General features: G+C 40.1%; 1 protein-coding gene across 1 annotated transcript in view; it reads left to right on the top strand.

Annotated features, from left to right (window-relative positions):
• Positions 1-11,688: 11,688 nt before the first annotated feature.
• LOC110872515 (retrovirus-related Pol polyprotein from transposon TNT 1-94) overlaps positions 11,689-27,969 on the top strand; it is a gene marked incomplete at its 5' end in the record, with an annotated part of 40,233 nt that continues 23,952 nt past the window's right edge. Inside the window, 4 exon segments of the mRNA XM_035988603.1 lie at positions 11,689-12,048; positions 12,196-13,527; positions 13,714-14,020; positions 14,111-15,290. Coding sequence (XP_035844496.1) covers positions 11,689-12,048; positions 12,196-13,527; positions 13,714-14,020; positions 14,111-15,290 — 3,179 coding nt within the window.

The raw sequence follows: 27,969 nt of genomic DNA, 5'->3' as shown, positions 1-27,969 counted from the left end.
ATACGTCCCTGAAATACACCTAAAACCTTAATGCAATATCCTCTAGAAGTCGTTAACCCTAATCCTACGCCTCCACGAAGTCCTATCTTGGACCATGTCCTCAGAAAGATGCAACTATAGTAAATCATGCCTAATCTGCTCATCCCATGTCAGTTTGGGTCTGCCTCTTCCTCTCCTCCCCTCCACAGTAAGAGTTTCCACTACTCTAACTGGTACCGTTGTTTCTCTCCGCTTCACATGCCCAAACCATCTCAATCTCCCCTCCTTGATCTTCTCCGATATACTAGTAACTCCTAATCTTTCCCTAAAAACCTCGTTTCTTATCCGATCCAGCCTCGTGTGTCCACACATCCACCTCAGCATCCTCATCTCTGTTACCTCCATCTTATGCGCTTGTGTCTTCTTGATAGCCCAACAGTCTGTTCCATATAACATAGCTGGCCTAACTGCTACTCAGTAAAATTTCCCCTTTAGTTTAGTTGGGAACCTCCTATCGCACAATACCCCACTGGCTGCCCTCCATCTACACCAGCCAGCCTGTATGCGATGGGTTACATCACTATCTATGTCACCATCTCTCTGTACAAACGACCCCAGATACTTAAATCTAGTTACCTGCGGGACCAATGATCCTCAATAGTGATTTGGGTGTCATCGTCAACGGCCACACCACTGAAATCGCAGTGTAGATACTCCGTCTTAGATCGACTAATCCTTAGGCCCTTGCCCTCTAAAGCTACTCGCCACTCCTCTACCCTCGCGTTCAGGCACTGTTTAGTCTCTGCAATCAACACAATATCGTCTGCAAAAAGCATGCACCACGGAACTGTCTCCTGAATCAACTTGGACAACTCATCCAAGACAACCGCAAAAAGAAAAGAGCTCAACGCAGACCCCTGATGGAGCCCTACCTCCACAGGAAAGAAGTTTGTATCTCCTAAGGGCGTGCGGACACTAGTTTCCGTTCTATCGTACGTATCCTTAATTATGTCTATATACTTCCCCGGTGGCCTTCGACCCTCCAAACTATCCCAAATCAGTTGTCGTGGGACAGTGTCATATGCCTTTTCCAGGTCGATAAACACCATATGTAAATCTTTCTTCTTCGCTCTATATATTCCCATCAGTCTCCTTAGAATATGTATCGCTTCTGTAGTTGACCTCCCTTTCATGAATCCAAATTGGTTTACTGAAACCTGAGTTTCTCTTCTAATTCTAGTTTCAATTACCCTCTCCCAGAGTTTCATAGTGTGACTTAGCAGTTTGATCCCTCTGTAATTCCCACAACATTGAGCGTCACCTTTATTCTTGTATAAAGGCACCACGACGCTATTCCTCCACTGATCTGGCATTTTTTCAGTCTTGAAAATACAATTGAACAAAAGTGTTAACCATCGGACTCCTTCTTCCCCCAAACACTTCCACACTTCAATCGGTATGTTGTCCAAACCCACTGCCTTGCCTCTTCCCATTTTCCTAAGTGCCATCCTCATCTCGCCATGTGTGATCATCCTGCTGTAGCAATTATTCTGTTGTCGCCTTTGAATCCTGGGATTGCTGCTATCATGTTGGTATGCCCTGCCGTGGTTGAAAAGATTATGGAAGTAGGTTTGCCATCTCAACTTAATGTCTTGTGCCTTGACTAAAACATGTCCATCCTCTCCTTTGATAAACTTTACTACTCCAAGGTCTTGTCTTCTTCGCTCCCTAGCTTTGGAAATCCTGAACATATCATGCTCCCCCTCTCTCCTTTCCAAACGTTCGTACATTTGTTTATAGGCTGTGTTTTTCGCCTCGGTCACCGCCTTTTTCGCTTCCCTTTTTGCCTTCTTGTATATCTCCCTCACCCTTAGTCGCTCCTCCTCATCTGTGCACCTCAAAAGATCTCTAAAACTCTGTTGCTTCTCCTTTATTTTGGTATGCACGTCTTCATTCCACCACCAGGACTCCTTATGCCCACTAGTCTTTCCTGTTGTGACCCCTAGCGTCTCATTCGCCACTGTAGTGATCGTAGTCGCCATAGCCTCCCACATTCGGTTTGTGTCGTCACCTAGTTGCATCGATGTCACCGAGTTAACTTTATCTCTAAACATCATTATTTTTTCTCCCTTCAAGTTTCCCCATCGGATCCTAGGTCGGGTTTTCCTCTCCTCCTCAGTTAGCCTTAATTTTAGGGCTATATCTGCTACTAGCAAATGGTGTTGAGTCGCTGCAGTCTCCCTTGGTATAACCTTGCAGTCCATCCACATTCGTCGATCGTCCTGCCTCATCAAAAGATAGTCAATTTGCGTGTTACGTCCTCCGCTGCTAAAATGGATCAATGAGATTCTCTCTTCTTAAAGAACGAGTTTATAATACCTAGGCCGTTAACTGCCGCAAAGTCTAGAAGGTCTCTACCAGGGTCATTCCTATCGCCAAAACCAAAACCCCAATGTACCGACTCAAACCCATCACTATCCTTACCAATGTGCCCATTAAAATCTCCTCCTATAACAATTTTCTCCTCCCTAGGTATGGCCCTTACTACTACATCTAGACAATCCCAGAACTCTCTTTTCTCTTGGTCTCCTAGTCCCACTTGCAGTGCATATGCGCATACCACTGTCACTACTTGTTTACCTACTACTAACCTTAACACCATAATTCTATCGTTGTGTCGTATCACCTCAATTAGCAATTCTATAGACACCATAATTCTATCTTGTGGTAGTGTAATATTGTTACAAGTAAAGTACATAAATCATTCATGTGATTTTTTCAAAATCTTAGGTTTCAAAATCTTGGATTCTGTCTAAGGTTTTTTTTGGACTAAGTTATAGTGGTTAACATTTTTTTTTCTCACTTCTGGTCTAAATGGCTAGTGAAAGGTTTTTTTTTTTTTTTTTTTATCATAGTGTTGTGAAATTATCCTTTTACCCTTAGTTATAAAAAAACAAACAAGGGTTATCCATGTAATTTACTAGAATTATTATTATGTATATAACTGTTATTGTCATTATTAATATTACTTTACTATATTATTATTCTACAACAAAAATTTAACTATATTAATTATTATTACTCTACAATATTAAAGTATAATAAAAACTAGGTTAATGCCCGCGTAATACGCAGATTTCAACCAAAACCATATTATTTACTTTAAAATAAAATATTCTGATGATGAAGTGCCTGCCCATTTTTCCAGGCTTAAGAAACAGTGACATATGATAGTAATAAATTTGTATATGTTCTTGTTAGGATATCGTTATAAGATACTTCATAACATAACCCATTAAAAGTTGATAATATTAGTGATCTTATACAATTAGGGGAAGGTTTATTTGAGAAGAAAATTTAATTGAGAAGAAAAAGAACAAAGGGTAATTTTGTAAAATATTAAATATTTTTTTCACTTATCTCATTTATTATCCACTTTTGACTAATTAATTAGCCATAAAGACTATTATCCTCCACACTAACTTTTTTTTTTTTGCCTGCACACATCAAAAGTTATCCTACATATTTCGAAATTCATAATACACGTTGAAATTTATCCTACACAACTCGTAATTTATCCTACATTTTAAATTATTTTTTTATTTAAATATATATATATATATATATATATATATATATATATTTTGAAGATAAGTTACAAAAAAATTAATGTAGTTAGCTATTAAAGAGCAAGACTACAAATTAATGACCTATTTAGATTTACCAATGTATCCTTATAGTAACATTAAATACTTATATTAAATGAAGTAAAATAAAACATTTTTATTGGTTAAAATTTCTTCTTTTTTCTTCTTACAAAAAATTTCTTCTCATTTGAACTCTCCACTATACAATTATACGCTGATTTATTGGTTAAAAGATCATATTATATAGCTAATATTAATATGTATGAAAGAAAAACCTGGAGGTAATTATATAAAACTTATTTTTCTTTGAAATAAGCGGTTGTACAGACTGTGAAACTGCCTGTGTGATCTGCATAAATAAGAGTGATACCAACATTATGGTTGACCATTAGTCAAAACCCCAAAACCGATAATGACGACAAAATGAAAGGATTTTGTAAATGAAAACCAACAATATTCAGGTATTTTGTAACCTCTATAACAGATAAATAAGGCAATATCACAAAACATTGACACCTATTATACTTACAGCATCCACAAACGGGTTAAGAGCATCTTCAGCAAGGTATGACAGAGTTGTTCCTAAATCAACTATGGTTCCACTTCCACCTTGGTTTTCTGATATTGCAAAAGTCGACAGGTCAATGGACAGCGTTTGACCATTGACAGAAATACTCTGCAGATTTATATTATAGTGTGACCTGAAAACATGCAATTTATACGATTAGAACTATTTGGAATAAATGATAACCTAAATCAACTCATCCATAACTAAAAAAGTCAAAACTACATCCTCTAACTTAATTACAACAATAAAAAATGCCACTATAATTTATGTGTTAAATAAGATTACGAAAGTATCTACTGCAAACATTAACAATGAAGCAGTTTAGAAGGTTTTTATGCAATTGAGTACATATCCGATGACTTTCAACTTTCAATTAGTTTGACCCGGTTGACGTGCTATTTAGTTAAATCATTTAACCCAACTGATTTGACCTATTAGAGATCTGTGAGTATACTCGAACCCTTTTTGTTTTATGCACTTTTGGGTGTTACATACGTTACTTATTCAAAATCACAATCGACACACAACGCAAACACTATTTATACGCTGACCGTTATTGCATGCTACGTGTTATTCGATGAATGCTTGTATGTTATGTTAACACAGTGATTGTTGCCTGACACCTTAGCAACGATAGTACTATAGTTTGGACTCAGCACCTGTCGTGGACAGGGGTTGTTAAGGGCTTTACTTCACGTGTCCCAGTGGGGATATATGTTGCGCATTCTACAACTCGCAGTCATGTCTGTGCATATTTCTCTGTCGATAACCTAATAGCTTTCACTTTGCTACATGTTACATGCTGGTTATGCGTAAACGATTTCGAACTCTATTATATTATCAAACTTGTATGCTCACCTTTACACTATGTGTATTGACATTTATTTTAACGTATGTGACATGTGTTTGAGATGCTAGGATTGTTGTGCTATGCTTGCTTTTCATGGAATCAAGTAGGATTGAGAGTCTATAAACAAAGACAATTTTTTTTAATCTGAGTTGTCGGAACATGTTATTCGTCTTTGAGATATCGTTGTCTGTAATAATTTACTTGCTTAATAGGTTATGGTATGGGACATAATATTAACTATTCGGTAAAGTAGTTGTTATGGAATTTCTCTTGGACAATCTGTTTCGCTCAGTGCAATGCCCCGATGTTTCCGCCATCGGTTGGGGTGTGACAATAAAAAGTTGTAGTAATTAAGCGTACTAATGAAGAAGGATATCTTGATTATGGATGTTATGGATTTATAAATGTTTCTCGAAGAAGACGTGAATGTCATTTACGGATGTCAGATTCAATGTTCATTTCATGAAGAAGAGGCCAAAGGTTATTAAAAGGTTGTTTTGACAACTGTTAAACTAGAGTCTATAGTGCATGTTGACAAAAAGATGTCAAGAAGAAAAATTGTTATTTGCAACATTTGCCTATGGGGAGATTGAAGGGTTTTGAAGTAGGGCTAAAGTAGTTAAATCATGGAATTGAATTAAACTGAACATTAGCTTTTTGGTGTGAAGTGAAATGTTTCTCATGACCAACGAAAATTTATGTTCAGTGAATGGTCACAAGTAGCAAAAGGTTGGAGCGAAATGTTCAAGGTGGTGAATTGTTTTTTGTTGATTTGATTTGGTCTATAAATAGGTGATAGTGCATATAATTCTATAGCAAATTGATTTCCAAAGAGTGTTAGTAGCGAAAACTTATACTTGCACTTGTTGAGTTGAATTAAAGACAATTTATTTAGATTGTTCATGTTTACCAATTGCATACGTTTTTATTCGTGATTTGTTGATTGTTTTGTGTTCGATTTCGAGTGCCAAAACTTTCTAAGATCCATTCGTAGGTCTAGAAGGTTTATGTTCGCCTGATTCTTGTTACATTATCCACTCACTAGGACCTACATAAATTCCTGGTCAACTCATGACAAGATCAAATAATTAAAGGTATTATTCCATCTGTAGTACCAAAACGATTCTTACGGATTCCTAGACGATCACATTGGATCTTATGCAAAAGAGGATCCTCGTCGTGCTTGGATCATGAGGTGCTAGGTGGATGACCTTATGCAGGCGACATTACTTTGGCTGCACACTTAGCCATTAATATGATTGTGCATGATGTGTGTGAGGATTACCAAACGGAGCTAGCTCGGCTAAGGAAAGAACAAGACAAGATTGTTAAACGCAAGTACTTGGGAAAAAACTACTATAGGGACTATGATGTGTGTAAAATGCAACATATAAATCACATCAATTAAGGCATAAAACTAACCCTTTTTTAGTACTAATGTTGGAAAAAGAGTGTTTTTGTCTTCCTTTTGTATTTTCAGGATGAAATGAGCTCAAAATCACAAAAGAAGCAAAAAGACAACTAATTCTACCATAAAATACAAGAAAAGGAACAAAAGTGGACTGCCCGGACCCTCAACGGCACTTCCCAAAGCAAAGGAGAAGAAACAGAGTCTGAACACGCCCCGTGTCCAGCGAACACGGGGGCGTGCCCAGGAAGCAGCAGAAAAGACAAACCAGTAGAAGCTTCCATTGCCCACCACGGGGCCGTGTCCAGCGAGCACGGGGGCGTGGTGAAAGTACAGCAGGCGCATTAATTGTAATTCGCAATTACAATTAATGTAGTGAGAGAATGTCAGACGGGCACGGGGCCGTGTCCAGCGGACACGGGGCCGTGTCCAGCCTTCTGTTCAGCCTATAAATAGAGGAGCTTGGCTTCATTCTCTCTCATCCCTTGGCACACCACCTCTCTCACACTTCATCCACCACCCACCACCACCATAACACCATCATCCACCACCATCATCCATTGTCCATCGTAGAGTGTGTGAGTCGTCTCGGGATCCAAGATTGATCGTAAGAGTTCTTGATAATCAAGGCCATGTTTGCCTAAGTCTCTTACATCACTTGGTGAAGACAAGTGTTTAGTATAATACTTTTTATTTTTAATCTTTTGCACTTTTTATTTGGTTTTGTATTAATGACTTTAATAACTAGTTACTTATGTTGAAGGTGATCTTTCCTTATCGTTTGTCCGTGGTGTCTTGGCATTATTTTACTGTCTATATAAAATAAAAGATTTTCACCATTCATATCTCCACGGTCTATATGGAGGTATGTTGGCTACCTGGTCGGGGGTTAAGGGAACGGTTTGGTAAGGGTCTTGCCCTTGTTCAGCGTTTAGAGGTCCTGCTTGGGACCTGGGTCAAATTTAGTAGGATCTCCTTCAATGCCCATAGGTATTGGATGGCGGGGATCCAAACTCTTTGACCCCCTCATAAGTTAACTACTATTAATACTATAACCCGGCTATTTAGGACTGTATCCCTGCTGACTCAGACTACTTAGCCGAGGGTAACGTCACCGCCAAAAGCGGGGCCTACCACAATTTGCATTAATAACTTAATTCATTATCTTTCAATAATCCGACCCTTTAGGATTGTATCCTTGCTGACTCAAACTACTGGGTTGAGGGTAACGTCGCCTTCAAAAGAGGGGCCTACTACAATAACTAAGATAATCTCTTAAACAAGTGCAAAAGTGCGAAAATAATCAAAGGTTATACTAATACACGTGTCGGATCCAAGTGATTCATCTTGTCTATCTGTTTTTATTTTATTTTTATTTTCAGCATTTAGTTAGTTTTTATTTTTCTTAGTTTAAAACATTTTTCTCACTTTTTGATTTGATTAGACGTTGAGGATAAACCGGTATTAAAAGCTCTTGTGTCCTTGGACGACCTCGGTATCTTACCAACACTATACTACGTCCACGATGGGTGCACTTGCCCATATGTGTGTTTAGTGTTAGTGAATATCGTGTTTTATAAATTTAAAACTTGGCTAAAAATGTAAAAAGGGGCTTAAATATACATCAAAAATATAAAACACTTTACGCACATCAGACTACCCCTTCTAAAATAATTATTAGTTTAAAAGATGTCAAATTAGACCTTCCATAAAAATCCTTATTACTATAAAAGATGTGATACTTTAGAACTTACGGGCCTAAAGTATGCAATCACCGGTTTTCCAAATTAATTAATTATGGATCATGATATTCACACATCTGTCCTTATTTCCACACCCCTAAAGCGTCGCGCTTTGGCCAAAGCGCGGCGTTTAGGGTTTTCATTGCAGACAAAAGGTGATGTGACTGTGATACGAGGTTATATTCTGTACGGGGTTTCAGAAGTGTCACGTGTATTCCTAAACGCTGTGTTTTGGCCAAAGCGCGGCGCTTCGACCCCAATTCCAGTGCTTTTAAGAGGCATACCATGCATTCGAAAAGATAATCAAAAATTCGAAATTGCGAACCATGTTTCATTCTTTCGGGTGTTTTGTTGTTTTAGTAGCGTTTCTTTAAAATACGATGTCGTGGTTTAGCAACTACCTTTTCAGTGAATAATCTGACAAGTCCGTTGTTCCAGATTCTTACGAGGGAACCGCTATGATAAAACCCCTGACACACATGAAACAAATTGCAAGTAAATTACACCAAGTGGGACTCCAACCCTGACCTCCCAATTGGAAGTCATGGGGTTACCTCCTCCCAAACCAATTAATCTTAGACTCATTGCATACTTTGTTTAGTTTAGGAATTGGCCTTTTAAGGTGTATTTAGTTCAGTTTTCTATTACTGAATTTAGGACATAATCTAATTGTAGTTACATCTACTAAACTTCCATAGCGTTTAAATATAATTAAAGGAAAACCACCACATTTACTACAAGACATATGTTTCGCTTGGTATAACTGAACACCTACGTTATAAAGATGTTGAAACGAATGAGTAACTCAAATAAACTAATGGGTCTACCCGATATCCGATAGAACCCGGTGAGGTTTGGGGCTAACTTTTATAACCAGGTATGAGGTTAAGATAATTCAAACCTGTTTCAAATCTGTTTCAAACCCGACCAATTACCAACCCTACATCAAATATTGGATTAAAAGAAATAAAAAAATAGCAATGTAATTATTTTTAAAAACAGTTTTTTATTGCAGTAAATTGAAAACAATTATATTAATAACTAAAAATTATATTAAGGTTTTTATTAATATTTAAAAATTACTACAATATACACTGTTTATATAAAGTACATATATTTTGTATAAAAAGTCAAAAGGGATGTTGAAAATTATCCCAACAATCCATTTCCCTACCCTACTTTAGCTTTTCCCTCCATAATTATTATATTCCCGCCCATTTCAGGAAAGCTGGATCGTTCTTGGTCCTCTCCAATCTCCTATTACCATATGTAGTGGGCATGATTCTAACGTTTTTCCCTTTTAATCACGCCCGAAAACGTCAAATCCCCACCCCCTAGGCGTGATCTGACCTTTTTTTGAAAAACACCTTCCTGGCGTGTTTTGAATCACGCTTTGAAGGAGAAAACTTGGCCAATAGCATTTAATCTTAATTTTTTTAGTCCAATAGCTTTTTTTTGTTGGTTTTTTTATTTTTATTTAATTCTTTACACCCTTTAACATGATGCCTACATCCCCACTACACCCATTTTAGAAAAACGCCCAATAATGCCCCTTGCTGACTATACCGTCACATGGCGGAAAACGTCCAGGATGGGGGCATTCACCCTTACCACTACATATGGTCTAATGCGTTACATTTATATACACAAGGGCGAATAGATTAAAAGCCTAGAGAGGGGATTGACCTACCGAACTCCAGCCCCCTAGTGTAAATTATTGAAAAATAGAATAATAGCATGAGGGGTGAAAAAGCGAAATCGAACCACATTTATCTTGAAATCGCAGGTTCCAACATCATTCCTCCAATCCCCCATCCTATCTTGTAAACATATTCTGCTAGGCTCTTAATCTATTCGCCCTTGTGTATGTAAATGTAACGCATCCTATCTTACAAACATATTCTGCTAGGCGCGCGGTTGCGCATGGTGCATGGGCACTGAGGTGACGTGTGCGGCGCACCTAAGTGAGCCAAAACGGCGCGACTGTGTGGCGTGCTCATAGAGGGTACCAGGTGACGTGGCGCACGCGCGCAGGTCCGCATGGCACTGAGGCGCACGCGCGCATGTCCGCATGGCACTGAGGTGCATGCGCGCATGGCAGTGAACCAAATGGACGCACCGCGCATGAGCGTGCAGATCTGCACGCGCGCGCCAGTGTGTCTTGCGCGCGCGCGTGCAGAGGCTTCCAGCAGCAGTTAATGTAGTGCAGTTACGTTTCAGCATTCGAAACTGACGTAGTTAATGCCTTTGACTGAGAATTTAATGACGAATTAAAGTGCATTGAAGACGTTTAATGCAGTTTAATTCTCCCATTAAATTCGTTTTTCGGTTTCGACCTTCACCTGGAGTACAAATAGAGAATGGAGCTGCAGAATCAAACACACTGAAATACACTTCTCTACAATCTCTTTCTACTGAAATTCTTCATCTTCTTCAAGAGTTCTAGGTACACCTTCGGGTTAGAGTCAGGACCGGCAGTGCAACTGCTTGCGGCTGTTGTATCCTGGAAACAAACGTGTTCTCCTGGGAGACACGAAATTTGTTTTAAGGGACCCGTGTCTAACACGATCCTCAGCCAAGAACAGTTTCTTCTGTTCGAGTTTTCAGTTCTTGTATTTCTATTTTTCAGTTGTAATTGTATCTTACTTCTATTTCATTCTGTAATTGTTTCTGTTATTCAAGTTAATAAAGTATTTTTATTTATTTTACACGAACGGATTCCTACAATCTTAAAACAAATTTTTTAAAACACCGTTCGTGTAGAATCACAAACATATTCTGCTGTGAATTCGAACCAGTTTTGAATTCATACAGTTATGTTTTAAAAAAACAGATTTTCTTTTCTCTGTTTTAATTCAAAGTAGCGACTTTGTCAAAACAGAACTCTATTCTTCTACTCCTTCTTTAACTGAGTTCTAAAAACCTACTGTTGTAGTCTTCAAAGTTGGACTTAGAAGCTACACGACTGGTTTTGGCGCACTCATAAAATAATAAATTAGCACATTTATTATTTTGAAAACAGTTTTATTAACTTGTTTTCTTGGAACTTTTCAGAATGTCGACTGAAAACATGAATACCAGCAACACTAATGTTGTAGTTGGTACCCCTGCCAACACTATGGGAGCGTCCACAGTGGCAAATCATGCTGAAAGACCTGAGAAGTTCTCGGGTCTCCACTTCAAAAGGTGGCAACAGAAGATGTTCTTCTACTTGACCACCATGAACCTTGCGAGGTTCTTGACGGAGACCGTTCCCCAACCTGCGGAAGGGGAGACCGATGCTCAGGCTCTGAGCGCGATAGAGGCGTGGAAGCACTCAGACTTTATATGTCGAGGCTATGTTCTCAACGGTCTCTTGGATGCACTGTATAATGTGTACTATAATATCAAGACTTCCAAAGAATTATGGGAGTCCTTGGATAAAAAAAACGGAGGATGCGGGAACAAAGAAATTTGTTGTCGCCCGTTTCTTGGACTTCAAGATGGTTGATAACAAGACTGTTATGAACCAAGTCCAAGAGTTACAGATTATACTTCATGACATCCATGCTGAGGGTATGGTACTCAGCGAGACGTTTCAAGTGGCAGCCATGATTGAGAAATTACCTCCTGCTTGGTTGGATTTTAAGAATTATCTTAAACACAAGCGGAAGGAAATGACGATTGAGGAACTTGTCGTCCGTCTTCGTATAGAAGAGGACAACAGGGTGGCCCAAAAAGGCACCATTTTGCAAGCTTCGGCTAAGGCAAACATGGTGGAAGTTGGGGAGTCCTCAAAGGGCAAGAAAGGCAAGGTTAAAAACAACAACAAAGGGAAAGCAAAGGTTAACAACCTTGGACCGAAAAAGGGGGCTGTGAAAAAGAAGCCTGCGCCTTTCCAAGGTACTTGTTACAATTGTAACAAGACGGGGCACTGTGCTAACCAATGCAAGAAACCTAAGCGTGAGCGTGCGCATATGGTTGATGAGGATGGTATGCCTTTAATCGCAATGATAACCGAGGAAGCGGCTATGATTGAAGAAGTAAACGCAATGGGTGAAAACCCAAAAGGATGGTTCGTTGACACGGGTGCAACCCGCCATGTTTGTGGAGACAAGGCTCTTTTCTCTACATTCAAGGAAGCTTCGGGTGAAGAAAAGCTTTATATGGGAAATAAAGCTACCGCAAGCATCAAGGGGGAAGGCACGGTCGTCTTGAAGATGACTTCGGGCAAGGAGCTTACCTTGACAAATGTGCTTTATGTCCCAGAGATACGGAAGAATCTTGTGTCGGGATGGATGCTCAACAAGTTTGGATTTCGTCTAGTGTTTGAATCGGACAATTTTGTCTTGTCTAGACGTGGAATGTTTGTTGGAAAGGGCTATGCCCTTAATGGTATGTTTAAAATGAATGTAATGGTTGTAAACCAAAACAAAAGTTTGAATGAAACTTCTTCTTCTACTTACATGGTTGAGTCTTCTAATGTTTGGCATGGTAGACTAGGACATGTAAATTTGAATTCATTACGACGTTTAATTAAATTAAACTTAATACCAACATTCCATATCGATTCCAATCACAAATGCGAGACATGTGTTGAATCCAAACTTACGAGATCATCGTTTAAATCGGTTGAACGAATAACCGAACCCCTTAATTTAATTTATATTGATGTGTGTGATTTAAAAGCGGTTCCCACGCGTGGAGGAAATAAGTACTTCATCACGTTTATTGATGATTGTACTAAATATTGCTATGTGTATTTACTTAAGAGTAAAGACGAAGCAATAGAGAAGTTTATCTTGTACAAAAATGAAGTTGAGAATCAACTTAAAAAGAAGATAAAAGCTTTGAGAAGCGGTCGAGGAGGTGAATATGTAGCACCTTTTGCGGATTTATGCGCAAAAAGTGGCATTGTACATGAGTGTACACCTTCTTATTCTCCACAATCAAATGGCGTTGCGGAACGAAAGAACCGCACATTGAAAGAAATGATGAACGCCATGTTGATAAGCTCGGGAGTGAACCGAGAAATGTGGGGGGACGCCATTCTCTCAGCAAATTATCTTTTGAACAAGATACCTTTGAAAAATAGGGACGAAACTCCATATGAGTTATGGAGAAAAAGGAAGCCTTCGTACAAATACTTGAAAGTGTGGGGGTGCCTAGCTAAGGTGATTGTACCACTTCCTAAGGCTCTTAGGATAGGACCCAAAACTGTTGATTGCATTTTCATTGGATATGCACATCAAAGTAGCGCACATCGTTTTCTTGTACATGAGTCCAAGAATCCCGATGTACATAAACACACTATCATGGAGGCAAATCCTAACATCGTCTCGTATTTTGAAAATGTGTTTCCTATGTTAGGACAAACACATGCGACTTCATCAACAGCGGCTGATGAAGCGGGTCCAAGTTCATCTACATGGTTAGATGAACCAGGTCCAAGTTCATCTACATGGGTAGATGAAGCAGGTCCAAGTTCGTCTACGAGGTTAGATGAAACTCATGAACGACCTGAGGTCGAGGAGGGTGAGCTTAGACGAAGTAAACGACAAAGGGTTGAAAAATCTTTTGGTCCAGACTTCATGAGCTATATGGTTGAGGGTGAGCCCAATACCAACCGCGAGGCGGTTACCTCCGCGGAAGGACTTCAATGGCAAGAAGCAATTAAGAATGAAATTGATTCTATATTGCAAAATCATACTTGGGAGTTAGTAGATCTTCCACCTGGTTGCAAACCACTTGGATATCGTTGGATATTCAAAAGGAAGATGAAAGCTGACGGAAGTATTGATAAATACAAGGCAAGGTTAGTGATCAAAGGATTTAGACAAAAGGAGGGTCTAGACTACTTTGATACTTACTCGCCTGTTACGCGAATAACCTTTATAAGATTGGTTCTTGCAATTGCGGCTCTAAGAAATTTGGAAGTTCACCAAATGGATGTAAAGACCGCATTTCTAAATGGCGATTTGGAAGAAGAAATTTACATGGAATAACCTGAGGGTTTTTCCGCCCCAGGTAACGAGGGCAAAGTATGTAAATTGGTCAAGTCTTTATATGGCTTGAAGCAAGCTCCAAAACAATGGTACCAAAAGTTTGATCATGTCATGATTGACAATGGTTTCAAAATAAATGAGTGCGACAAGTGTGTTTATTTAAAAGACACACCAAGAGGTTATGTGATTTTATGTCTTTATGTAGATGATATGCTTATCATTGGGAGTGATGATAACATGATCAACTCAACGGAAGACATGTTGAAAGCGAGGTTTGACATGAAAGACATGGGTCTTGCGGATGTGATTCTTGGAGTTAAAATCACTAGAACCCAAAATGGTCTTGTGTTGAGTCAATCTCACTACGTGGACAAGATCCTTGGGAAATTCAATTCGGATGATACGAGTGTAGCTCGAACTCCAATTGATAATACCCAACGCGTAAGGAAGAATAGAGGCGAGAGTGTTTCTCAGTTAGAGTACTCAAGGATCATTGGTAGTCTCATGTATCTAATGACATGTACTAGACCCGACTTAGCATATGCTGTAAGCAGGCTAAGTAGATACACCAATAATCCAAGCGAGGATCATTGGAAAGCTATCACGAGGGTGCTCAGATACATAAGATACACGAGAGACTATGGATTGCATTATACCCGTGATCCAGCAGTGATCGAAGGATACACTGACGCGAACTGGATATTGGATATAAAGGATCACAGATCAACAAGTGGTTACGTGTTTACACTTGCTGGCGCAGCTATAGCTTGGAAGTCTTCCAAGCAAGCGGTTATAGCTAGATCCACGATGGAATCCGAGTTCGTCACTTTAGATAAAAGCGGGGAAGAGGCGGAGTGGCTACGTCAATTTGTGGAAGATATTCCAAGATGGCCAAAGCCGTTGACGGCAATCTGCATACATTGTGACAATCAGTCTGCTCTTGCCAGAGCACAAAGCATGATGTACAATGGCAGATCAAGGCACATTCGACGTAGACACAACACGGTACGACAACTTATCTCAACGGGTGTGATTTCAGTTGACTATGTTAGGTCAAATGAGAACATCGCGGACTCGTTAACAAAAGGCTTAAGCACAGATAAGGTGTATAGGTTGTCAAGAGGAATGGGACTAAAGCCCATAGATGAAGGGAATATGAGGGAAACCTAACCTAGTTGACTGGAGATCCCAAGATCTAGGTTCAATAGGCAAACTTAATCAAAAACCCAAAGGGAGTCACTGTAGGGGGTGCCGCGAAAACAATAAAGGGGGTCGTATACTTCCTAGTCCATTCCAATCAGTGACATGAAGGAGAGGTTAAGCATGTTGAGGTTAAGGATTTTGAGGAAATCCAAATTAACCATGATGCTTTAATGATTCAGAGGAATCACCTATGTTAGAGAGAAGTGGGGTTGCTTCGAATGGATTTGTGGGGAGGCGCAAATCCTAGAGCTCTCGCAGAACCAGGAACGTGTTCCATGACCATGAACGGACACAACCATGAGGTCTTGACTTGACTACGGAGAGTATTGTGTGAATGTGTATTGTCGCCTACATAAATGGGGGATTGTTCAAGGACACCGCGTCTACAAGACCCTAGGAGGCTAAGTATGCTTCACAAAAGAAGGTTCAAAGGTTACACCTACCTATCTTGCAATGCTCAACTGTTGAACGTGTATCGTTGAAACTTGATAGATCGATTTCTATTCATGTGGGGGATTGTTGGAATTTTTGTTAGGAAAATGATTTTTTCCTATTTTGGACTAGAAATAAATATAATAAAATGAGCGGGTTTTATATATTTATTTATGGGTTTGTGTTCTATGTTGGAAGAGCTTCGCAACGAACTAAACCACGTCCAAAACGGAGCTAAGATGAATGAGATATCGATGCTCAAAGTTTGGTGTTTGAAACTTGAATGCTGAAATAAGTGGGAAAGTGGCACCTTGTCCCACATCGGATGAGAGATGAAACTTAAAGGGGTATTTAAGTGGGAACTCTCCATCCTTATTGTTTCATGGAATCACTCACTAGTGTACTCGCGAAGGGTGCGGAGCACCCTAACTCGCACACGCACTCGCACTCGCACACGCGTGCGCGCGGCGTGGGCGATGAGGCGCAATGTGGCGCTTTGATGGCGCACTTTGCACTTCGCATCGCCGCGACTCGAGCCGCTTGAGAGCCGCCTTTGTATTTCTGACCGCGTGCGCGTGGTGGAGCACAAGGGTTGCAAGGACCAAGTGGTAGGTGATGTGGCGCATGACATGCAGTTATGCGCATGCGCGCGTGAGTACACATGGCATGGGGGCGCGCGGTTGTGCATGGTGCATGGGCACTGAGGTGACGTGCGCGGCGCACCTAAGTGAGCGAAAACGGCGCGACTGTGTGGCGTGCTCGTAGAGGCTACCAGGTGACGTGGCGCACGCGCGCAGGTCCGCATGGCACTGAGGCGCACACGCGCATGGCAGTGAGCCAAATGGACGCACCGCGCATGAGCGTGCAGACCTGCACGCGCGCACCAGTGTGTCTTGCGCGGGCGCGCGCGCAGAGGCTTCCAGCAGCAGTTAATGCAGTGCAGTTACGTTTCAGCATTCGAAACTGACGTAGTTAATGCGTTTGACTGAGAATTTAATGACGAATTAAAGTGCATTGAAGACGTTTAATGCAGTTTAATTCTCCCATTAAATTCGTTTTTCGGTTTCGACCTTCACCTGCAGTATAAATAGAGAATGGAGCTGCAGAATCAAACACACTGAAATACACTTCGGGTACACCTTCGGGTTAGAGTCAAGACCGGCAGTGCAACTGCTTGCGGCTGTTGTATCCTGGAAACAAACGTGTTCTCCTGGGAGACACGAAATTTGTTTTAAGGGACCCGTGTCTAACACGATCCTCCGCCAAGAACAGTTTCGTCTGTTCGAGTTTTCAGTTCTTGTATTTCTATTTTTCAGTTGTAATTGTATCGTACTTCTATTTCATTCTGTAATTGTTTCTGTTATTCAAGTTAATAAAGTATTTTTATTTATTTTACACGAACGGATTCCTACATTTCCAAACTCAATCCAAACACCCTCTTATTGTTTAACTGACATCTTGTCTTACTAAATAATTCCTTTTTAATGGGAGGGTATGATTTATGCCCCTATATATTAAGTCTGTCTATTTAGGCCGTTCGGAGTGGAGTCGGCAAAGGGCTTCGGCACCGATCGGTGACCAATGCCCACATGTTAACCGAAATAGTTTTACCGATTTAGGGGGAGAAATCGGTGAGGGATTACCGAATCGGGGTGAGGGAGGAGAGGGGAGAGAGTGGGGGGTGTGTGGTGGGGTCCATGTCATCTCAACCAATCACACATTTTTCCTTTTTTTAAATAATTCAGAAGTGTCTAACCATTGCCAACACTTTTGAGCATAGTTTACCACTTTGACATAACACACTCTCATTGGTTGATTTTAAAGTTTACCACTTTCAAATGTCTAACCACTCCCTACACCCGACCATCCACAATAAGGAGACTTAAAAACATATAAAAACGTGTCTAGTCAGCTGCCACATCAGAAAAATACTCATTTTTCAAAAACACCTAAAACTCACCCAATAAGAAAACTTAAAAATACCCAAAAACATTACCACATCATCACCACCTTCTAAAAAAGTCCCTCTCTATCTAAATAATATATAATTAAAAGGACAAGGTGGCCCACCATTTGGTTATTTTTAGTCATTTTTGTAGAAGAACATATGTCAAATATAGGGCAAAAAACAAGGTCTACAATAAGGAAAAATAGATGATGTAGAAAAATGAGTAAAAACAATACCTAAAAACGTATTATTGTGAATGCTCTTACATATACACTATATATATTTCATTGTCAATCTATTTTTAAATAGTAGTTTCACTTAGTGTTTTGATTTGAATCAATAATTCCGTTCTTTAGTAAAGGGAAGATGTACCAATTCTACAATGATGGCAAGCAATAAACTTATGGGTTTTGTTTGTAGTTAAAAAAAAGTGACATTGATTGGATATCACAAACAAACCACTTTACATCAGCTTCAACAAAATAATAATTGATTTATTACTATTATTAAAAATAAAAACTTTCTATACTTTTATACCGATTTCATTGAATTATGGAACCTTTTAATATAAGAGTTACATCTAAGATCATGCGTAGTAGGGTTTTTTTGAGCGTTTTCCCTTAAAAAACGTCCCAAAACACCCATCTCCCACCCCGGGGGCGTTTTTTCACCAAATTTGCTTTTGGCATGCTTTTTTCCACGCCCTAGTTAATTTGTTTTGGCCAATCACCATAGATCTTTCTTTTGTGTGTCCAATAAGATGTTTTGATGGTTTTTTTATTTTATTTTATTACACATCCTTTAACATAATTCCCCACATCCTCATTACATCCATTTTAGAAAGCGGCCCATAATGCCTCATTGCTTATTGGGCTGCCACATGACACAAAACGCCCAAGGGTTAGAACATTACCACTACACATAGTCTAAATCTTAATATGCAACCTTTCTAACAACAGTTGCAAATTTCAAGAGAATTTGCAACATTTCAAGAAAAAAGTTGCAATTTTAATAACCTTTTGCAACTTTTTATGAAAAAAGTTGCATTATATATTCTATTGCAACCTTTTTGTTAAACGAAGTTGAATTAAAATAAAATACAACACAATTGAAAAATGTTACATCTAAAAAGTTGCATTAGCCTCATTTTCTAGTAGTGGCACATGTCAACTTAACTGAATTTTTTAATAATATTAGGGCCAAATGACGTAGAGTATAACAAGTTTTACAAATAAAAGACTGATACAAATATAAATAACGAAAAGTAATAAGTTGCTTTGACTTTTCTTATTTTGTGTTTACAAAGTTTAGTATTTTTTTATTCATGTGTCAGACACTCCTTTGTATATTTATATTTTATATTTTTAGTATGATATCTTTTCTATATTTTATATTTTGTTGAACACTTAATTAATATTATGTTTGTATATTGCATGCTAAATATGCTTGATATTTGACAGTTAACAAACAAACTACCGACTATTGTTAATCTTCATGTCCAAATCAAAATTTGTAACGTCAAAACTATAGAAAATAAACTGCAATAAGGCGTGGGGCTATTTGTAACGTAGAAACTATAGAAAAGAAACCATAAGGTGTTGGGGTATACTTTAACTCTTTTTAACACCACTTAGACTATGGGGTATGGGGTTTGGGTTGGGGCGTGGGTTGGCTGAAAACGCCCAAGCCACCACCCCGGGGGCTTGGGTTGGGGCGTGGCCCAAGGGGCGGGAGTTTGAAACCGGGCGTGGGGTGGGCTAGCGATCCTATGTGGCGGGCTCCTATTCGCTTTGTTGGCCATGTCATATTCGCTTTTTTTTTAATAAACTGCCAAGCCCACGCCCCAACCCAAACCCCGTCATACCCCACGGACACGTCACTCACCGGTGGGTGGGCTCGAACTCCACGTGTCAACTCATGCCCCAACCCAAGGCTCACCATATCCTACGGTCTCACTTACTTTTCTCCATTTCACTTTACCTCATATCAATGAAATGGTTTAATCCCCTTAACTTTATTCTTTTAATGGTTTGAGTGTAAAAACTTTTAATGGTTTGGGTGTAAAAAAGGAAAACAAATTAAGACAATCTCTTAACATCATGTTAACATATAATCCCTTTAACATCCCTTAACACAAGAAGGGAGTGGTTTGCAATGCTATTTAACATGTCATGTCATCGTTAACACTCTAAATGTTAAGATACACCACATGAACTAATATCACTAGTTGATGTTCCAACACACAAATCAATTCCATATCCTACTTACTTTGAAATTTAACAAACTTGATAATTGAGAAAGCGTGCCTTGACAACCAGCACGTGTTTATCCCATTTGCTTTTGATACTTTTGGTTTTCTGGCGCCAGAGGCTGTGGACCTACTTAGTCGAGTTCAAAGGGTCATGCATAGTAATGTTATGACCTCGAGATCTATGGACGTAGTTTTTAAAAGGCTTAGTTTTGCTATTCAAAAAGGGGTAGCGGCGCAGCTTGTTGCCCGTTTACCAACTATCTCGATGTAAATTATTATACGTTAAAAAAATAATTTACGATTTGGAATAATTGAAATCACGTGATAAATGCATTACAAAATACATTAAAATAAGTATTGCTTTAAAAGTTTCCATTTATGTTCTAACAAGTCATGTTGAACAGCCAGCCACAAAATTATCATGTGGATCATCATATACGTAAACGTTTGACTTTCTATAAACGTTTAAAGTTTCACTAGGGTTTTTTTATAATCTGAAACCAGGGCCGTCTTTGAAAATATTTAAAAAATTTTAAGCCCGGTGTGAACAGAAAATACGAATACTTAAATATAAAAATTTAAAAAGAATATATATAAAAAAATGTAAATATATGAAAATAAATTAATGTCATTTAAATAAACACCAATAATTTAATATAAGTTAACAAAATTAGACAATTAATTTCATTTACATTTAATAAATAGATAAGAAATAAAAAGAAAAACGAAACTGAGGATGCCGGGATTAGAACCCGTGTCTTCTTATTATTAAAGTGACTTTCAAACCACTAAACCAAGTTGATGTGTGCAAAATGTAACATATAAATTACATCAAATGAGGCATAAAACTAACCCTTATTACCAATGTTGGAAAAAATGTGTTTTTGTCTTCCTTTTGAATTTATAGGAACAAATGAGCTTAAACGAGCAAAAGAAACAAATATACAGCCAAAACTAACATAGATACAAAGAAAATGAATAAACGTGACATGCCCGACCCCTCGACAGCATCCCTAAAGACAAAACAAAGAAACAGAAGACTGACCACGGGGCCGTGCCCACTGGACACGGAGGCGTGGTTGTAACACCCCGCACTTTCGTGCGTTGTTACTACTCGCTATACTCGTTACGCCTAGCAGCAGAGATTCGGATCATAATGTAACTATATCAGATACATCGCTATATCACAGTACAATCGAATAATTACGCACATTCTATCACTATTACAAGGCTATTTTCACAAATAATAACACTCACGTTGACGTTGAGTGAGGACCTATTCTACCCTCCTCGATAGCCGTGAGATGTCAAAACGTAAACAATCAACGCTAACAAGGACTATCGGGTGAGTACCATGCCTCCAGCCATCGTGACGATGATGACAATACGAGCAAGTAGTACCCCGATAATCATTGTGGCCCATCACATCGAAGAACGCACTCGAAGGCACGCGTAACTCGATCAACGCACCGAATATGGAATATATAGATACGTATATACGACCCTTTTGTGATTAACTATAATAAATAAATGAATAATGATCTAAATATATGGAAATGTGGACCAAAGCTATCGCAACGCACCAAAAACGAGGATCGAAAGGCCTCCGTACGGATGGGCCAACCGAACGGCTGGGCCAACCGATCGGACAGGCCAGCCGAACGGCTGGGCCAATCGATCGGACATGCCAGCCGAACGGCTGGGCCAACCGATCGGACAGGCCAACCTGCCCTCCCTTCCTCCCTCCTTGCCTATAAATACCCCTCATTCACCCCCAACACCCTTGTTGCCACTGTTGCTGCTCGACCAGGCATTCCAACCCCTTTATCTCTCGATTTCTCGCGATTCTTGTAAGTTTCCAACCTAAATCTTGTACTTTTATGATCGATATTCAATTCTACACCCTTCTACCTTTAAATCTCCACTTTTAACCGTGGAATCTCTGGATTTTGGGCATTCTAGGGTGATGTCACCATGAAGTTCTTATGAACTTCAAGGGTGATGTCATCCCATGCAAGAACGACCCAGATCTGAGTGATTTCCATACGTTTTTACATAAATCAAGTCTAAATCTATGCTTTCTAATCAAGAAGTTGTGTGATTCCTAAGGATTTGAGGTGTTTTGAAGATGATGTCATCATAAGTTCGCATGAACTTCAAAGTGTGACCTCATACTTACCATAAACAGCTCGGATCTAACTAATTTCACCTGTTTTATAACAAATCTCACCTAAATCTATGTGTTCTAGCCAAAGTGTGTGTGTTTTTGGGTTAAACACGGGAAAAAAAACCATCAAGAACGGCCAGATCTGACGGAACGGGGTGGTTCCCGGCCGTTAGGACGGGTCGGATTTGATGGGGCTTCAGTTGTTTAGCACAATGACACCCCATCTCCGTCAATTCACCTGAAATCTTTCCAAAACCCATCAAGTGTGACAAGATCAGGACGATGGAACGAATTGCCGTCCGATCGGACTGCTGTCCGATCCAACAACAAACAAGCTTTAACCGCCCGAACAAGGTGTTAACCGATCGGACAGTATGTTAACCGATCGGCTAGCATCTAACCAATCGAACAAGATGTTAACCGATCGGCTAGCATCTAACCGATCGAACAACATGTTAACCGATCGGCTAGCATCTAAACCAATCGAACAACATGTTAGCCGATCGGCTAGCATGCTTAACCGATCGGATAGCATGGTAACCGACCGGACCACATGTCCAGCCGACCGAACAAGCCCAAGCGTCAATGTCCGGACCAATTTTGGTCCTTTCACCACCATTCATCGTATTATTCACCGCTTAACGATCTGTAACCAGGATAACTCAGACGTACCCTCAATCAATCCAAATCGAGTTGTGTTTACTCGTCAATTACGCACTGTGAGTATACTTGACCCCTTTCTATCGAATTTTGGGTGTAACATACGTTCCTTACAAATCGAACTTATCAAACGAATAACTCAATCAGTCACTTTATCACTCGCGAATAACTGTTTGCATAGATATACGTGATGCTAGTTGCATATATGCTAGGACTTATACTCGTGACGTCCCACCACGACTAGTATAATACTATTACGCCCGACGGGGTCTAGTTATGCCATCGAAGAATCGAGCATCGAGGACTTAGCTGGTAGTATCGTGATGTCGTGGTCACAATCAAATTTAATCCCAATAACAACTATATAGATAGTGGTAAGTGGGTATCGAACACAGGGAGTTTGTGGAATATGTGTTATTTGAAAGTTTATCTAATTTAACTAATTTAATCTAATTGCAAGAGAAATGAAATTCAAGAGTTGGTTTGATTAGATTGGTTTTTAAAACTAAGAATACTAATTAATTTGCGAAATGTAAGTTGAGTTTGTAAACAATTTGGAGACAAATGATCATCCTAAGTTTCCGGTTGCTTCAACAATTGTGCTATCATCCACTAGAAAGAACTACATAGACATAGTTCATGCATAATTACTTATTGTGATGAAAGGGAACGAAGTACTCAGATTCCTAGAACGTGAGGTTGTTACCCGATGACCAATCAACCCTTACCCAATCCTAATTCTACCCATGATATCTCGATTGCCAACGGCACCAAGAACGTATGGTTTCAAACTAGAATATCATAAGAATCAACACTTTACAAATAAGCAATCACACACCATGATAAACAAGACATAGATAGAGTTTACCATTCTAGAAATTATGGAATCAAAACATAATTGTTTCACGCAAACCTTTAACCTAGGATGACCATAAAGAACCTAGCCACTCATGGCTTGGACAAACATTGTAGCAAAATAGAAGGAAATTGTTGTTTACAAGAATCACCAACACAAACTAATGAAAACTAGATGATTAGATAATGTTCTTCATGCCCTCAAGTGCCTCATATACTCCAATTTTCGTTTTCAATCAAGTAGTAACCGAAATCATATGATAAGACATCATAAATCCCCTTGAAATGACCAATTAATGCATAAGTTACATTATTGGATCAGTCAGTGCCGTAAGCTACGCCGCCTGCCGTAGCTTACGGCGGTCAATAGGGTCAGAAAGTCAATACAGCGCCGTAAGCTACGCCAGGTACCGTAGCTTACGGCACTCAGCATATCCTTACGGCACATGGAGTCTGTCTTACGGCAGACATCTTGGCACTTGATGTGGGGGCCGTAGCCTACGGCAGAGGCCGTAGGTTACGGTGCTGTATCCTCTTTTTCATCATTTCTTCATTAAAAACTTGATTTTCTTCGCATCTTGACTATGCCATCTTCCCACATCCATCTAAGCTTCCTAATTCCAGCATCTTGAGCACTTTAACACCTGCACATCAAATCATCTAGTGGTTACCAAGTTCAAGCGATTAACCGAATAAAGCATGGAATGTGCATATATTTAGACCTTTTAAGGGTTGTCCTACGGACCACCCGTCAATATGCTAGGACTTATACTCGTGACGTCCCACCACGACTAGTATAGTACTATTACGCCCGACGGGGTCTAGTTATGCCATCGAAGAATCGAGCATCGAGGACTTAGCTGGTAGTATCAGTTTTGTGAGTATATATGTCGTGTATTATGTTTATGTATGTGGAAATTCGCAACACCTTTTAACCTATTATGCTACTACATATCAAACCTGTATACTCGCCAATACTTTAGTATTGACATTATTTTAACGTATGTTGCAGGTTTAGTTGCAGTCTACATCAAATCAAGCTAGGAAGTCTAGAAACTCACCTAAAACCTAGGTTGTCGGGTTTGTATTGTTCGAGAGGACAAGAAATCTGTGATAACTTATGTGATTGTATTATTTGTTAGTATGGGATAACGAATGTAATAAATATTATCGCAATATAGTTGTTATGGATTCTCTTGAGCAATCTGATTCGCCTAGTGCCGCGCCCCGATGATTCCGCCATCGGTTGGGGTGTGACAGATTGGTATCAGAGCCATAACTATAGGGAATTAGGCAAGACTCGACCTGGTCCGGGTTGACGTCTTAGAAATTGACCTAGTCTATAGTCTAAGTACCCACAGGCCGACTCGTACGAACCCAGTAGGGTTTGTGTGGGGCCTACTCGATACTCTCGGTCAAAATTGCTAAAAGCTACAACTTTGTGTGAACACCGTGTACTACAGCTTCACACAAGGAAGTCTTTCCTAAGGCTGAAATACTACTTAACCTTTCCTAAGGCTGACACAATACACATGTTTTCGAAAATACTCGCATCCCACAACCGAGTGATCTAGTCGAGACCAGGTGTGAGAACCAATAACTCTTGATAGGGTTGCTCACTCAGCGCATTTTTTTAGCACGAGAATCTTTCGTTAAGTTAGGAGTGACATCCATACCTCGACGAAAGCCTCCATTTCGAAATTCTAAGTGGAACTCTCGAATTCATTCGATGAGCACAACCACAATTAGGAACGGAACTGTTAAGTCAGGGGTGGAACCTGTACCTTAATGAACCGTTCCACTTTCTAAAATGGTTTTGAAAAGCTCTCACCAAGGACTCGACCACCACAATGACTCGAACCACGCAATGACTAAGAGGACGAATGCCATGAGCTGCATCCCAGTGGAAGCATAAGTCTTCAAAGTCAACGCGCGTGCACGAACTTGTTGGGTGTAGTTGGGTTACCTTGGGTAGTCGACGCCTGAACACCCGAGGCACTCCAAATACTTTACTAAGCCTACGACTCGCCGGTTTTACGTTTTGATGAACTTAGTTACGTTATATGTGTTTATTTCCCGATTTATCAATTTTTGCTCCCTGTTTTTTTATAAAACGCACAACTCGCACAGCCATCGCAATCTAAAACGAAAGCCGAATGTTCGCAACAAAACTAATGTGTAATCTCTCATCTTCGCTCTCTCTCACTTCAACGCGTCCTCGCGTATTCTAAATCAACTTGCATGTGTATAAGTACAAATTACATATATGTATATATACATAATAACAAATGAGTCATTGTGTGAGAATCTAGGAATCTCGTGTCTCCTATGTGGCTCCTATGTGAAATCTAATATGTTATACGTTACAAGTTTTGATCGCGCCCAATCGCATCGCAAAAACTCAAAATCATAATCTCACTCCGAATATCTTTCTGTCTAGATGCCTTCCCACAACTCTACCTCGAGACAAATGGCTAGGAGAAGAGCCAAACGAAGCGCCGATAAGAGGATTGCCTCGCTTGTGACCAAGGAAGTGGTCAAGCTCATTCCTCAAATTGTCGCTCAAGTGCACTCTCTCAGCAACTCTCGACCCTCGAAGGACTCTAAGACAGAAGCGCCGCAATCTGCTTTTCTTTACAAACACCTCAAAGCCTGTGATCCAATGGAATTCACGGGTGAAGAAGGTGTTTCTCAACTACTCCAGTGGTTCGATTCTATCGAAGTTACCCTTCGTCAAAGTGGGTGTCCCGATAGTTTCCGTACTACTTGCGCTACCGGAGTATTTCAATCACGAGCACTCGACTGGTGGACCGCCGAACGCAACAAACGTGGGATCTCCGCAGCTTATGCCCTCTCTTGGGACGAGCTGAAGGAACTCATGAAGGAAGAATACTGTCCTCCTCACGATGTCCAGAAACTAGAAAATGAATTTTGGGAAATCAAGCAAATCGAAGGTGACAATGCTGGCTACACTGCAAGGTTCAAACAGCTTAGCATAATCTGCCCAAGCCAAGTCAACACTTCAGAAAAAGCCATTCCGAAGTACATTCGCGGCTTGCCTGAGTGTGTGGGTGATTTTGTCGAAGCTGCAAGACCTGCTACCATCGAAGAAACCTACCGCTTAGCCGCAGAGATCAACAGCAAAAGAGTCTTGGACGGATTTTTCTCTAAGAAGCCTGTCAAACAAGCTCATCAAGCAATCATCATCAACCCTTCTGACTATTCTTCCAGCGAATCTACCGATGAGCCTTCTGAAGATTCCACTAACGATGTCTCCAGCGAATCACCAGACGAATCCGCCAACGACACTACATCATCTCAGAAAGTTCATGACAGCTATAAGCGAAATACCGTGAGCCCAGACTCTTCAACAACTGGGCTGTCGCAACCAGAACCTCTCCGAGCAGTCCCAGTTCAACTGAAACGTGCTTACAATGGGCCTCATCCCCTGTGTTTCACGTGCACGTATCATTACCCGCCAGAAGCAAATTGTCGCTATTGCACAAATTGCAGCTGGTATGGTCATCATACACAGCACTGCCGCGCAGGACCACAACCATGAGGAGTTTCAGCAAGCAACCGCAGCCTCCGCAGAAGTCCCCTACAACAACGTCACTTTACTTTTAATGTTGTTGTAATAATACGACTTATCGCTGTCAATTTCTTCCTATGCGTGGAACTTATTCTATCTTTCGACGCATGTGGACGCTATTTCTCTCTTATACTCACGCACAATCTTTAGGCTAACACTATGTACTCTATAATGTATTTTACCCTTACAACACTCTTAGAACGAGGTACGATAGACGTGCAAGGAACAACTAATCGCGGGTGCACACGGGATTATTTTGGTCAGTGCACGGACATCGTAGTGAAATTCTAATGGTGCCATAACGTTAAAAGCATGGTCAAGCGTGGTGGATACGCCGCTGGTACTTCCTATATATAAGCGTCTTGACCATGTCAACAAAGTGTGACACCAAATCACGGGACACAAGTAGTAGGGGTAATGCAAGGTGTGCTTTACCATACTACCAAAGTTTCGTGAAGAAAGTGCCATGTGGAGTTGGACGTTATTAGACCTTTTATATTATTATGGTTATTTTCGACACACTACAATCGATCGCAAGGCGTAACAAAACTAAATCGCATCGCTGCGAGACTTTTCGTAAGTCTGCGAACACAACGCAATTGCCACATCGATGGACTTGGGTAAGTTCACCCCGAAGAGCAATTGGAGCAACGCAAGACTGGTCGTAAGTCTACATCGCAACT

The sequence above is a fragment of the Helianthus annuus genome, chromosome 1, assembly GCF_002127325.2.
Source record: "Helianthus annuus cultivar XRQ/B chromosome 1, HanXRQr2.0-SUNRISE, whole genome shotgun sequence".
Classification (NCBI taxonomy): Eukaryota; Viridiplantae; Streptophyta; class Magnoliopsida; order Asterales; family Asteraceae; genus Helianthus; species Helianthus annuus.
Note: the sequence above shows the minus strand (reverse complement) of the source record. Positions and strands in the feature narration are given on the sequence as shown.